At 42.7% G+C, this 14558-nt stretch overlaps 1 protein-coding gene across 1 annotated transcript in view; it reads right to left on the bottom strand.

Annotated features, from left to right (window-relative positions):
• Positions 1-8743: 8743 nt before the first annotated feature.
• The window catches only part of cubn (cubilin (intrinsic factor-cobalamin receptor)), a 53061-nt gene continuing 47246 nt past the window's right edge, over positions 8744-14558 (bottom strand). Inside the window, exons 59-66 of the mRNA XM_071415069.1 lie at positions 13747-13952; positions 13419-13584; positions 11404-11612; positions 10919-11060; positions 10560-10741; positions 10111-10276; positions 9564-9799; positions 8744-9150 (exon numbers count right to left, since the gene is read on the bottom strand). Of these exons, the coding sequence (XP_071271170.1) occupies positions 9043-9150; positions 9564-9799; positions 10111-10276; positions 10560-10741; positions 10919-11060; positions 11404-11612; positions 13419-13584; positions 13747-13952 (1415 nt within the window). The 3' untranslated portion in view covers positions 8744-9042. The remainder of the gene's footprint in view (positions 9151-9563; positions 9800-10110; positions 10277-10559; positions 10742-10918; positions 11061-11403; positions 11613-13418; positions 13585-13746; positions 13953-14558) is intronic.

The following is a 14558-nucleotide window of genomic DNA, read 5'->3' as shown; positions in this document are numbered from 1 at the left end:
TATAGGACAAAACACACATCACGACAAGAGAGAACACAACACTACATAAAGAGAGACCTAAGACAACAATATAGCAAGGCAGCAACACATGACAACACAGAATGGTAGCAACACAACATGACAACAACATGGTAGCAACATTACTGGGCACAGACAACAGCACAAAGGGCAAGAAGGTAGAGACAACAATACATCACGCAAAGCAGCCACAACTGTCAGTAAGAGTGTCCATGATTGAGTCTTTAAATGAAGAGATTTGGATTTGATATGGAGCGGGAGGATGAGGGTCAAGGATCTGAATGGTCTGTAGTGAAAAGACATAGAAAGAAAAGAGATCATGATACTGAAAGCAGTGGACCGTCTATTAAAGAAAGCATGGAGAGGGCCAAGGTAAGAAGCAAGGGTAATAATGTGTCAGAGTGGAAAGTTGTGATGGTGTTTGATGAGACCACATGGCCTCATTTACACACTATACGATTAACCAATGCCGTAGAGAAAGAGATAGGTGAAGTCAATCTAGCCTGGTTCATTAGAAATGGTAGAATGCTAATATTTTGTGGTACTCAGACTCAGCAATGGAAGCCTGGTTGCAAATGGAAAAGCTTAATGGGTAGAAGGTTAAAAGCTGTGTCCATGGTGCTTATGCTAGGTTGAGGGGAGTCATCACTGGGGTCCCAATACCCAATATGTCCATAGATTACATTAAAGAAAATATGGAAGGAGTGTCGTGGAATTATTGTAATCAAAAGGAGAGACTTTTAGATTTCTTCAAAACAATCAAACTTTATAATTTAATTACTGCAGTAATGGAGCTTGTCAACGAACCCCCACTAGGTGATTCGTTGAGAGTCCAATGACAAAAGATACCATGGCCTTTTATAGCAGAGATACACACCCTTCAGTCTACATGACAAACAACAGATGTATAGATTGGGTCACAAGGTTAAGATTTCTATGAAAGCTACTTATAATTCACAGCAGACAGTATCTATAGTAAAAACTGTTCTCAATGTGTAGAGACCAGGGTCCGGCCCCGGAGTCATCTCTGTGGTGGATGGGGGCATGGGGGCATGCCCAGCCTGGTTCCTCCTGAAGTCCATAATCAGCTCCTTTATTTGGCTGACATTGCGGGAGAGGTTGTTAACCTGGTACTACACCGTTAGAGTGCCTAGGGAGGGCGTAGGTAATTAGACCTACTACTGTCGTGTCGTCAGCAAACTTGATGATGGAGTTGGAACTGTGTTAGGCCACGCAGTTATGGGTATACAGAGAATACAGGAAGGGACTGAGGACACACTCTTGTGGGTTCCCTGTTGAGGATCAGTGTGGAGGAGGTCATTTTGCTTACCTTCACCACCTGGGGGCAGCCCGTCAGGAAGTTCAGGACCCAGTGTAGCGAAGAGTTCAGTCCCAGGGCCGTGAGCTTTGTGGTGAGCTTAGAGGGCACTATGGTATTGAAGGCCGAGCTGCAGTCGATGAACAGCATCCTCACATATGCATTCCTTTTGTCCAGGTGGGTGAGGGCAGTGTGCAGTGCAATGGCGATTGCGTCATCTGTGGATCTGTCGGGGCGCTAGGCGAATTGGAGAGGAGTGACTGTGTCGGGGAGGGAGGAGTTGATGTGGTCTTGGACTAGCCTCTCGAAGCACTTCATGGTGGAAATGAGTGCTACGGGTTGGTAGTTAGTTAGTTCAGTTACTTTCCCTTTCTTGGGCACAGGGATGATAGTGGAGATCTATCTGAAGCAGGTGGGGATAACAGCCTGAGCTAGAGAGAGATTGAAAATGTTAGAAAACACAACAGCTAGCTGGTCTGCACATTGGGGTCATCCTGATAAGGTAGGAAAACAAGTACACACACGCTATAAAAGGAGACCACAAACAAAAAGCCATTGAAGACCCACCTAAAATCAGAACTGATCAGAATACCTCATCCCTTTTTAACCTTTCTCATGGAGGATGGGGAGGGTTAAAGCTACAGTCTACGATTCGTACATCACTTTATAAATTAATGACAAAGCCACTGATTCTTGAATATAACCAGTGGTGTAAAGTACTACTTTAGTGGGTCGGCAGGTAGCCTAGTGGTTAGAGTGTTGGCCTAGTAACCAAAAGTTGCAAGATCAAATCCCCAAGCTGACAAGGTAAAAATCTGTCATTCCGCCCCTGAACAAGGCCTTTAACCCACTGTTCCTAGACCGTCATTGAAAATAAGAATTTGTTCTTAACTGACCTGCTTAGTAGTTTTTTGTGGTGTCTGTACTTTACTTGACTATTTATATTTTTCACAACTTTTACTTTTACTTCACTACATTCCTAAAGAAAATAATGAACTTTTTATTCCATACATTTTCCCTGACACACAAATGACTCGTTACATGTCGTGTGCTTAGCAGGACAGGAAAATTGTCTAATTCACGCACTTATCAAGAGAACACATGGTCATCCCTACTGCCTCTGATCTGGCAGACTCACTAAACACAAATGTAAATGATGTCTAAGTGTTGGAGTGTACCCCTGGCTATCTGCACATTTTAAAACCAAGAAAATGGTGCCATCCGCTTTGCATAATAAGGAATTAGAAATTATTTATATTTTTACTTTTGGTAATTTACTTTATTTTACCAATTCCATTTATGTTTGATATTTAAGTATATTTAGAACCAAATACTTTTAGACTTTTACTCAAGTAGTAATTTACTGGGTGACTTTCACTTTTACTTTAGAAACTTTCTATTAATTACTTTTACTCAAGTATGACAATTGGGTACTTTTTCCACCACTGAATATAACAATACTTTTGTGGTGGATATGATGTCCACACTCTATAGTTTCAGTTTGATATTGACACATTTTGTTGTGCAACAAGATTTTGTTGGAATCGTGTTGCTTCCTCTTACTCTACCCTTTGTATCTTAATTACCCATGGTCAGAATTCCAGCTTTATATTCAGATACAATAACTGTGGAACCATATGTGCAAGGCATGGACCTATGAACCTGTAACCTCATAGCTGTCAAAAATAAATCAATAGTTTTTTTCCTCCTCACTATTTTCAGACCTATTTTAATTTTCTTTAGACTTCTTCTTCTAATCCTCCTCATCCTCCAAACATCTGGTTTGTGGTATCATCAGGGCTCTCTTGGGGCTGGGCAGCCTTTTCATCAATGGCCTTCTCATCAAAGATTGATGACATCTTCTCATTAACGGCCTTCTGTAGCGCTGAGTTAAACCTGTTGATGCAGTAGGTGTCCATGCCGGATGGATTCACGAAGATAACAGTCGTTACCCATGCCTTGAAATGTTTTGGAGAGTGCATAATAACTCCTCATCACTTTTCAACCCACGTTATCTTTTGTTGGTGTGTTTAATTTTCAAAAATATGTTTTGGGGGATGTTTTTAATGTTATAAACTAGTCTATGGGATTAGGCCTATTTTCAGGGCTGAAATAAATTAATGTATAATTAGACTAAATTAAAATGTTTCTCTGACTTTAAGCTATGCATTGGATTGCGCTCATTATAGAACATCTAGCACGCACATTTCTACAACCAAGTCCTACTGTAACGGTTTTCGTCGTCTGAAGAAGAGCAGTCGGACCAAAGCGCAGCGTGGTAAGTGTTCATGTTTTTTATTTACACTGAACACTAAACAAAATAACAAGAGAATAAATGAAACAGAAACAGGTGCAAAACACTAAACAGAAAAGAACTACCCACAAAAACCATGTGGGAAAAAGCTACCTAAGTATGGTTCCCAATCAGAGACAACGATAGACAGCTGTCCCTGATTGAGAACCATACCCGGCCAAAACAAAGAAATACAAAACATAGAAAAAAGAACATAGAATGCCCACCCAAATCACACCCTGACCAAACCAAAATAGAGACATAAAAAGCTCTCTACGGTCAGGGCGTGACACCTACACTTGTCCAATTGGCAATCATGTCAGTGAAAGTTCTGAAGCACTTTGAGAAAGACGATTCGAACCATCGAAGGCATTGACCAATTCAGAGGACAACAACCCAAATTATGAAGAGGAGACAAATATGAAGGAAAGAAAAAAGAATGAAAGAAAAAATAAGCATTTACATTGTCAGCTCACTTTCAGACGTTCTTCTAGCTCCAGTGCTGTGAAAACATACAGTTGAAGTCGGAAGTTTACATACACTTAGGTTGGAGTCATCATAACTCGTTTTTCAACCACTCCACACATTTCTTGTTCACAAACCTTAGTTTTGACAAGTCGGTTAGGACATCTACTTTCATGACACAAGTAATTTTTCCAAAAATTGTTTACAAACATATTATTTCACTTATAATTCACTGTATCACAATTCCAGTGGGTCAGAAGTTTACATACACTAAGTTTACTGTGCCTTTAAACAGCTTGGAAAATTCCATAAAAAGATGCCATGGCTTTAGAAACTTCTGATAGGCTAATTGACATAATTTGAGTCAATTGGAGGTGTACCTGTGAATGTATTTCAAGGCCTACCTTCAAACTCAGTGCCTCTTTGCTTGACATTATGGGAAAATCCGCTCAGCAAGGCTGCTCAGCCCCTGCTCCAAAACCGCCATAAAAAAGCCAGACTACGTTTTGCAACTGCACATGGGGACAAAGATCGTACTTTTTGGAGGAATGATGAAACAAAAATAGAACTGTTTGGCCATAACGACCATCGTTATGTTTGGAGGAAAAAGGGGGAGGCTTGCAAGCCGAAGAACACCATCCCAACCGTGAAGCACGGGGGTGGCAGCATCATGTTGTGGGGGTGCTTTGCTGCAGGAGGGACTGCTGCACTTCACAAAATAGATGGCATCATGAGGGTGGAAAATTATGTGGATATATTGAAGTAACATCTCAAGACATCAGTCAGGAAGTTAAAGCTTGCTCGCAAATGGGTCTTCCAAATGGACGATGACCCCAAGCATACTTCCAAAGTTGTGGCAAAATGGCTTAAGGACAACAAAGTCAAGGTATTGGAGTGGCCATCACAAAGCCCTGACCTCAATCCTATAGAAAATTTGTGGTCAGAACTGAAAAATCGTGTGCAAGCAAGGAGGCCTACAAACCTGACTCAGTTACACCAGCTCTGTCAGGAGGAATGGGCCACAATTCACCCAACTTACTGTGGGAAGCTTGTGGAAGGCTTCCCGACACGATTGACCGAAGTCAAAGGCAATGCTACCAAATACTTTAAAGGCAATGCTACCAAATACTAATTGAGTGTATGTAAAACTGGGAATGTGATGAAAGAAATAAAAGCTGAAATAAATCATTCTCTCTACTATTACTCTGACATTTCACATTCTTAAAATCAAGTGGTGATCCTAACTGACCTAAAACAGGGATTTTTACTTGGATTAAATTTCAGGAATTGTGAAAAACTGAGTTTAAATGTATTTGGCTAAGGTGTATGTAAACTGTTTCTGATTTTCTCTGCTTTTGCATATTTTTTGACACTGAATGTGTAACGATCTGGGTGTAGTGGGTGCAAAGTCAGGCGCAGGAAGCAGAGAGTTCAGTGGTAGTGCTAATTTAATGCACAAAACGGTGAACATAAACCACTCCACAAAACACAAGGCGCACACAAAACAAATGCCCCAAAACCGGGGACTGCAACAGTCCAGCAAAACCCACAAAACACGAAACACGTATACCTCAAACGTGCACCCTAGTTACACAAACAATCCCGCACAAATAGCAGGCGGGCCTGCTGGATAATATAGCTCAACTAATCAGCCTACACACAAAACAGGTGAAACCAATAAACAGAAAAGGGGAAAAAAGGATCAGTGGCAGCTAGTAGGCCGGTGACGACGACCGCCGAGCGCCACCCGAACAGGAAGGGGAGCCACCTTCATTAGGAATCGTGACAGAATGTTGTCAGATCTTCAATCAAAATGTAATTTAGAGACAGTAACCTGAGTGAACAAGTAACACACAATGTGGTTACTTATTTCATTTATTTTATAAACAAAGTTATGCAACACCCAATGTCCCTGTGTGAAAAAGTAATTGTCCTCTTACACTTAATAACCTTTAGCTGCAATGACTGCAACCAAACACTTCCTGTAGTTGTTGATCAGTCTCTCACATCGATGTGGAGGAATTTTGTCCCACTCTTCCATGCAAAACTGCTTTAATTCAGCAACATTTGTGGGGGTTCGAGCATGAACTGCTCGTTTCAGGTCCTGCCACAACATCTCAAATCGGGTTTAGGTCTGGACTTCTAAAACATGAAATGTGTTGCTTTTCAGCCACTCTGATGTAGACTTGATAGTGTGATTTGGATCATTGTCTTGCTGCATGACGCAGCTGCGATTCAGCTTCAGCTCACAGATGGATAGCCTGACATCCTCCTGAAGAATTCTCTGATACAGAGTGGAATTCATGGTTCCTTCAATGGCAAGTCTTCCTGGTCCTGAGGCAGCAAAGCATCCCACACCATCACACTACCACCACCGTGCTTGACCGTTAATACAATGTTCTTACTGCGGAATGCAGCGCTTGGTTTTGGCCAGACATAACAGGGCCCATGCCATCCAAAAAGTCGACTCAAATTTGCGAAAAAGCACCTGGATGATTGTCAAGACTACTGGAAGAATGTTCTATGGACAGAGTCAAATGTGGAACTTTTTGGACGACACGGGTCCCGTTATGTCTAGCATTAATCAAACACTGCATTCCACAGTAAGAACCTCATACAAATTGTCAAGCACGGTGGTGGTAGTGTGATGCTTTGGGGATGCTTTGCTGCAATCATTGTAGCTACAGGTGAAACATCAAGTTATTGAGTGTAAGAGGGCACCTCACACTTCCCCAATCTCTCTCACTCTCTAGTCATTGCATTTACTGTTGCCTACAACCAGAACAAGCAGCTGATCGGAGAGTGAGGCCTCATGCTGTGTTGCAAAGACTACCTGATCAGTATGAAGCGCTATGTGGGGGGCAAGATCAACCTCTGCCTTGGCGTAGACCCCCTCCATCCTGTGGTTCCCGGACTGGACACCATGGATGCTAACCTGGATGGCATTGTCCTGGTGGGGATGGCGCCGTCAGGCTTTGTGTTGGTGACTATAACTGCAATGCTTGCTGTTTGGGGTTTTAGGCTGGGTTTCTGTATAAACACTTTGTGACATCTGCTGATGTAAAAAGGGCATTATGAATACAGGTGATTGTTTGATTGTAAGTCGCTCTGGATAAGAGCGTCTTGAATGACTAAAATGTAAATGTGGGAGGCTTCACCCGAACACGCTAAGTGAGATACTCTGCATTTCTGATGTCCCTTTATTGGTTCCTGAAGAATAATACCGCTTAAGTCCCTCAGACCATTCTTACTCCCCTGAGAGCACTAGCCTTCCTGATCCTTTTCTCCCATAGCCAAGAGCTGTCAGAACAATATTAGCACTGTCTGTGTAAGTCTGGTTCTGACAGCATTTACTCTGATCCCTCTCTCCCTGCTATCAATCTGTCTCTCTCCCTCTCCGCTATCCATCGCTCTCCTTTTCCCTCTCCTCCCTCCCTCTCTACTTTCTCTCTCAGCCTCTCATTGCCCCCTCTTTCTTGCTCTCTGCTACCCCCTCTCTCCTATCTCTCTTTACTATCCCCCCTTTCCTTCCCTCTTACTGTCCGTTTGATCAGGGCTGTCAGAGGTGTCATGTCAGTTGAGGCGTGTCCAGGGGCACTAGCAGAGCCAGAGGGTTTGAAACTCCACTCAAATTAGACAGTCCAATAACTGATGGAATTAGACACACTCACTGACAGGGAGCTTGTGTAGAAGGTGTGTGTGTGTTTGCGGAGTATGCATGTGTGTGTTTAGGGGGAAACAAAATGGGAGCGAAAAGAGCCAGCCAAATTGTTCCTGTTGAATTAACATCATAGAAGTGTACAAAACATGAACACCTGTTTTTCCAAGACAGACTGACCAGTTGGACACAGTTGAAAGCTATGATCCCTTATTGATGTCACCTGTTAAATCCACTAAAATCAGTGTGGATGGGGTGGAGACAGATTAAAGAAGGATTTTTAAGCCTTGAGATATGGATTGTGTATGTGTGCCTTTCAGAGGGTGAAAGAGCAAGAAACAAAATATTAAAGTGCCTTTGAACAGGGTATGGTAGTAGGTGCCAGGCGCACCGGTTTGAGTGTATCAAGAATGGGTTTTTCACGCTCAACAGTTTCCTGTGTTTATCAAGAATGATCCACCACCCATAGGACATCCAGCCAACTTGACAACTGTGGGAAGCATTAGAGTCAACATGGGCCAGCATCCCTGTGGAACGCGTTTGACACCTTATAGTGTCTATTCCCCCGATGTTCTGAGGGCAACTCAATATTAGCAAGTTTTTCCTAATATTTTGTACACTCAGTGTATGTAGCAACAACGGGCCATTGAAGAGTACAAAGACGCTACAGAATGCATATTCGGACTGTCACTGCATATTTATAGCTGAGGTTATCATATCCTCATCTATGCTCCTAATGTCCCTAATGTTTTGTACACTCAGTGTATACCAACAACATCTTTTGATTAAGAGATGCAAGTATTTTAAGAGAGATCCCTACCAATGAAAAAGGAGCTTGTTTCATGTTTTGCACGACTGTTGCTTCTCAATACATTCCACTAATAATATGTGTATGTGGAAGGTCAGTCTGGTCATAAAGTTGTCTCCTGATGTAATACATGCATTTACAATTCAATACAACTGCTGCCCTGTAAGATAGATACCCCCATAATACGTTTAAAACATAACTTTTATTAAAAGGTTGCTATGTCGGCTGGCACATCAAAGATCTTATATGAAAAAATACATTCATTTATTACCCAATTGCAACTCCATAAAATACATATTTGCCATTCTTTCGAAAATTATCTACAAACAGATGATTCAAACATTCTACGGTCCAATTTTAGAGCTTTTTCATTATTTACATTTAATTGGTCTGCTAAGATCTCATGGCAGATGTCCAGTTTCACTGGCATGATTAGAGAATCTGTAAACAAGCATGTGGTTAGTGTGTGAGTGTGTGTCCTATCAGCTGCTCCATGTAAGCCTGAACCCAGAAGGCAGGACAGAGTACTGGGCGTTGAACACGACGTAGACGTGGTGTGAGGATGCTGTGAACGGAGCGATATTCGTCTCCTGTGAACGACAAGAAAGAAGGGAGGGCTAGAGGAGAATAACGGGGTACCACATACATAACCCTTGCCCTTATATGACAACAATCATTCATTCTATGTTATAATCTGTATATTAACTGTATAATAAACGCTATTGATAAATTGTACAAATGCCACATAATCCAGATATGCTCTTTTGTTCCTCAATAAAATGTTAATTATTTTTGTTTGCCTGCTGAAAAGCAAAGAAAAAAAAGGGGTCTATTTTTTAGTGCGAATCACCGTTCATTTTCTGAACTTAATTGTTTATTGGTTCATCGCACCAAAACAAGACCATTTGAGGTTGAGTACGATGATACCTACGTTCCCCACAATAAAATGGAAACAAATCAACAAAGTAAACTAAAGCCCAATATGAATTCCTATGTGACGTACCGCTCCACAGTAGGGGCCAATAGGAGGAGTGCTAGCATCTTTCCCGTCAAACAGCTTCAGGTAGTTGTTCTGGCAGTCTCCTGGGTCATCAATGCTGATCTGGGCGAAGGTGACAGTCACCACACGCCCATTAGGAGCCTTAATGCCCCACTCACAGTGGGTACCGTTGGCATAGGTGCCAGGGTAGTTAGGACTGGTCACAGAGCCGTGGTCTCCGTATAACCGCCCTCCACAACCTGGGGAGAAAACACACAGACACACACATGAAAATACACATACTGCACAGACACACACCTTCAATATAAAAGCGAGCAACTTCTCGGTTGATATCCCCTTATACAATTGTGTACTACAGATACACTGTTAGAACCTTTTGGTCCTTTTTTAATAAACCAAACAGCTATTTTGTCATTCAAATGGATAGATCTTGACCATTGTCTCGGTTGCATCATACGGTAAACTACAGAAGGAGGAGATGGTTTAGGACTAGGAATGTGTCTCTCTTGTCTTTCAGGATGGGGACACCCTACAGGGTTCAATCACTCACCCTCTGGAGAAGAGGTCCAGGTGATCTCAAAGCCGTCCTTGGCACCAGAGAAGTCACTCTTGAAGCGCATGTAAAGCTGGTTGGTGCCCGGGAATATAGGATTGGGAAGTGTGGACCCGCAGTACTTTCCTAACAGTGGGGCAGATTCTGTACTGCCATTCCGGACCTGAGGAACAGGGACGAGACGTTGCCTTTTATAAACATACAACACCAAGGAATGACTGACTGGGATACACAGAATTCATAAAGCAGCTAAATAATATTTTATGTGTCATCCAAATGCCATTAAAATGTAACATTCCAAGATATGAAAATGAGCATAAAAAACAAACTTAGAACAGACTGTCAGGAGAGAATTTCAACCAGGCCCTTGTATGGTATAAAATGGCCATGCATCAAGTAAAGTGGCAGACTGAGCCAGGGTGTCCTCAGACTGTCTGTGTCCTCACCTCTAGGTAATCATAACTACAGGTGGAGTGGGACTCCAGGTTGAAGCTGTTGAAGAACAGAGAGATGGAGTTGTTCTGGGGGGCCATGAGGATGATGGTACAGTCGACATCGTGGGGGTACATGTTAGGCCAGTCGGGGCTCTTCAGGTAGCCGTAGGCCTGCTCATAGGTCCTGCTGCAACCTGGAGGAGCACACAGGACAGACGAATAATCAGACAAGGGAGAAAACACCAGACAAATACATTCAAGATAAAGACATGGGACAAACACAGATGTTTAAAATAAGTCACTAGTAAAAGGAGAATTTGGTAAGAGGGAGCCTCTCCCTCTTAACGGTTGGAAGTCTGCCATCACCATACCTGCCACCTGATAGGTCAGACTCATTCCGTTGCCGGTGATGAAGGCGTCAGACTTGAAGACGATGTGCATGGTCCTCCCGTAGCTGTAGAAGTCTGGGATGTGGTCCGCAGCACAGAACTTGTGTGCCTGTCCGTAGTCTCCCTGTGAAACACACAATACAGAAAGATTAAGGGCATTAGAGTAAGTCTTTTTTGGAGACTCACAGAGTAAGTGAAGACAGACTTTCTAAAATAATATTCCCAGTCCTGACATGACAGCTTCACAAGGAGGTGCAAGTATGCCTGTCAGTACAGTAACGGTTATGGCTATTGTCACAGTTACGGTTAACAGTTTAAAAGAGCTGACATCTAGAGTAGTAGTATCCTACAAATGTAAGTATATAATACAATGTTTAATTGTAGGTGACTTTCAAGTGACCCAAGAACACTCTGTACAAATAAACACATAGAAAAGCAACAACAAAAAATTGGCTAGCCTGTCTCACCACAGGCCAGTCACTCATGTGCAGGAAGTTGGTGTTACAGCTCTGGCTGGGCTGCAGGTTGAACTGCTGTACGGCTACTTTAACGCTCTCCTGAGGAGGGGCATCCAGGACCCAGCGACACGAGATGAACGGGGGATAGGCGTTGGGGTACATAGGAGATGTTATGGTCTGGGCCGCATTTGTAGCATTCAGAGTGCCTCCACAGAGTCCTGGATAACGCACACACACACACACACACACACACACACACACACACACACACACACACACACACACACACACACACACACACACACACACACACACACACACACACACACACACACACACACACACACACGTCTTTTGAATCGCAATACCCACACGCCAATTAATATACAGTACCAGTTAAATGTTTGGACACACCTACTCATTCAAGGGTTTTTCTTTATTTTTACTAATTTCTACATTGTAGAATAATAGTGAAGACATCAGCACTATGAAATAACACATATGGAATCATGTAGTAACCAAAACAAGTGTTAAACAAATCAAAATATATTTTAGATCCTTCAAAGTATCGACCCTTTGCCTTGATGAAAGCTTTGTACACTTTTGGCATTCTCTCAACCAGCTTCATGAGGAATGCTTTTCCAACAGTCTTGAAGGAGTTCCCACATATGCTGAGCACTTGTTGGCTGCTTTTCCTTCACTCTGCGGTCCAACTCATCCAAAACCATCTCAATTGGGTTGAGGTTGGTGATTGTGGAGGCCAGGTCATCTGATGCAGCACTCCATCACTCTCCTCCTTGGTCAAATAGCCCTTACACAGCCTGGAGGTGTGTTTTGGGTCATTGTCCTGTTGAAAAACAAATGATAGTCCCACTAAGCGCAAACCAGAAGGGATGGCGTAGCGCTGCAGAATGCTGTGGTAGCCATGCTGTTTAAGTGTGCCTTGAATTCTAAATAAATCACAGTGTCACCAGCAAAGCACCCCGACACCATCACATCTCCATGCTTCACGGTGGGAACCACACATGCAGAGATCATCTGTTTACCTACTCTGCATCTCACAAAGACACAGCGATTGGAACCAAAAATCTCAAATTTGGACACATCAGACCAAAGGACAGATTTCCACCGTGATTGGCCCAAGCAACTCTCTTCTTCTTTTTGGTGACCTTTAGTAGTGGTTTCTTTGCAGCAATTCAACAATGAAGGCCAGATTCACGCAGTCTCCTCTGAACAGTTGATGTTGAGATGTGTCTGTTACTTGAATTCCGTGAAGCATTTATTTGGGTTGCAATCTGAGGTGCAGTTAACTCTAATGAACTTATCCTCTGCAGCAGAGGTAACTCTGGGTCTTCCTTTCCTGTGGCGATCCTCATGAGAGACAGTTTCAACATAGTGCTTGATGGTTTTTGTGACTGCACTTGAAGAAACTTTCAAAGTTCTTGAAATTTCCAGACTGACTGATCTTCATGTCTTAAAGTAATGATGGACTGTTGTTTCTCTTTGCTTATTTGAGCTGTTCTTGCCATAATAGGGACTTGGTCTTTTACCAAATAGGGCTATCTTCTGTATACCACCCCTACCTTGTCACAACACAACTGATTGGCTCAAACGCATTAAGGAAGGAAGGAAATTCCACAAATGAACTTTTAACAAGGCATATCTGTTAATTGAAATGCATTCCACCTCATGAAGCTGGTTGAGAGTTTTCAAAGAGTGTGAAAAGCTGTCATGAAGGCAAAGGGTGAATACTTGGAAGAATTTAACACGTTTTTGGTTACGACATGATTCCATATGTGATATTTCATAGTTTTGATGTCTTCACTATTATTCTAAATTGTAGAAAATAGTAACAAATAAAGAAAAACCCTGGAATGAGTAGGTTTGTCCAAACTTTTGACTGGTACTGTAAATATGTGTTCAATGTTTGTATTTATAATAGTGTGATGGATTAGCCAATGAGTGCAGGGCAGGTGAACTTTAATAGAAAGAAAGGGAGGGAATAGATCATAAGGGTGTCTTACTGTCCTGTGCCCTGTAGGTGGCGTTGAAGCCCCTGTAGCTGACAGAGCTGTCAGTGACGAAGTGTACAGTCAGGAAGTTACTAACAGACACAAAGGGTCCTGGGATTACATCACGTCCACAGTACGTCCCCACCAGAGGGAAGTTCATATTGTCTCCGTCAAAGATCTGATAGTGAAGGGTAGAAGGGGGAAGAAAGAAAGAAAGAAAGAAAGAAAGAAAGAAAGAAAGAGAGAGAGAGCAGATTAATGAGTGAAAGAACGAACAAACGAGAGAGCAAATAAACGAATGAGTGAACAAATGAATGGAAGGAATGCTAGATCTCCTAACCTTGACGTAGTCGTAATGGCAGGTAGATGTAGAAGCTCCCTCCAGTTCAAACGAGGAGAAGGTGAGGTTAATGACTTTGTTGATGGGCATGGTGATAGTCCACAGGCAGTCCATATTGTACTCATAGTTCCCATCACCGTTAGAGTCCGGAGAGCCAAACATGCCTATAGGTGTAGAGAGATAACCCCCACAACCTTGTGCCGGGCCTGGAGAGAGAGACAGGGGAGGAAGAGAAAAGTGGAAGAGGGTAGAGGAAGACATGAGTTATGATATACCGTGGGCTTTGGGAGTTCTCATGCAGGCTTCCATAAGTGAACAGCAGATAGCTCTAAATATCCATGAATTCTCAAAGAAGATTGCATGGCTGTTATTACACATGTATAGGCCTACATGATCAAACAAGGGTGGTACACATTCAAAACAGTACTTGTTGAGTATCCACCCATCAAGTGATATTTAATATCACATCAAGATATCACATGTCCCCATATACTCAGTTGTCCCTCCTGCTGTTGCTGCGCTGTATGCATCAAAACTAACTGAGGGACTGGATGTCTGAGCTCTGAGGGGGTACGCTGTGAACAGTGAACATAATGTGTTAAAACCTATAGAACTCCCAACATTCCCAGAGACAGAGGAGTGTTTGTGTGCGCCGTCATAAATCTTCCCCCTCTGCCCAGTCTGTTCTGCTGCTCACATCCCTCGGAGGGCCTTCTGCTCCATGGGAAACAGGGGCAACCACAGCTGGAGATTGATTTAAGTGTAACACAGAGTGGGGTGATTCACCATGGCTCTCTTCTATGACAATGATG

The sequence above is a fragment of the Salvelinus alpinus genome, chromosome 8, assembly GCF_045679555.1.
Source record: "Salvelinus alpinus chromosome 8, SLU_Salpinus.1, whole genome shotgun sequence".
Taxonomy (NCBI): domain Eukaryota; kingdom Metazoa; phylum Chordata; class Actinopteri; order Salmoniformes; family Salmonidae; genus Salvelinus; species Salvelinus alpinus.
Note: the sequence above shows the minus strand (reverse complement) of the source record. Positions and strands in the feature narration are given on the sequence as shown.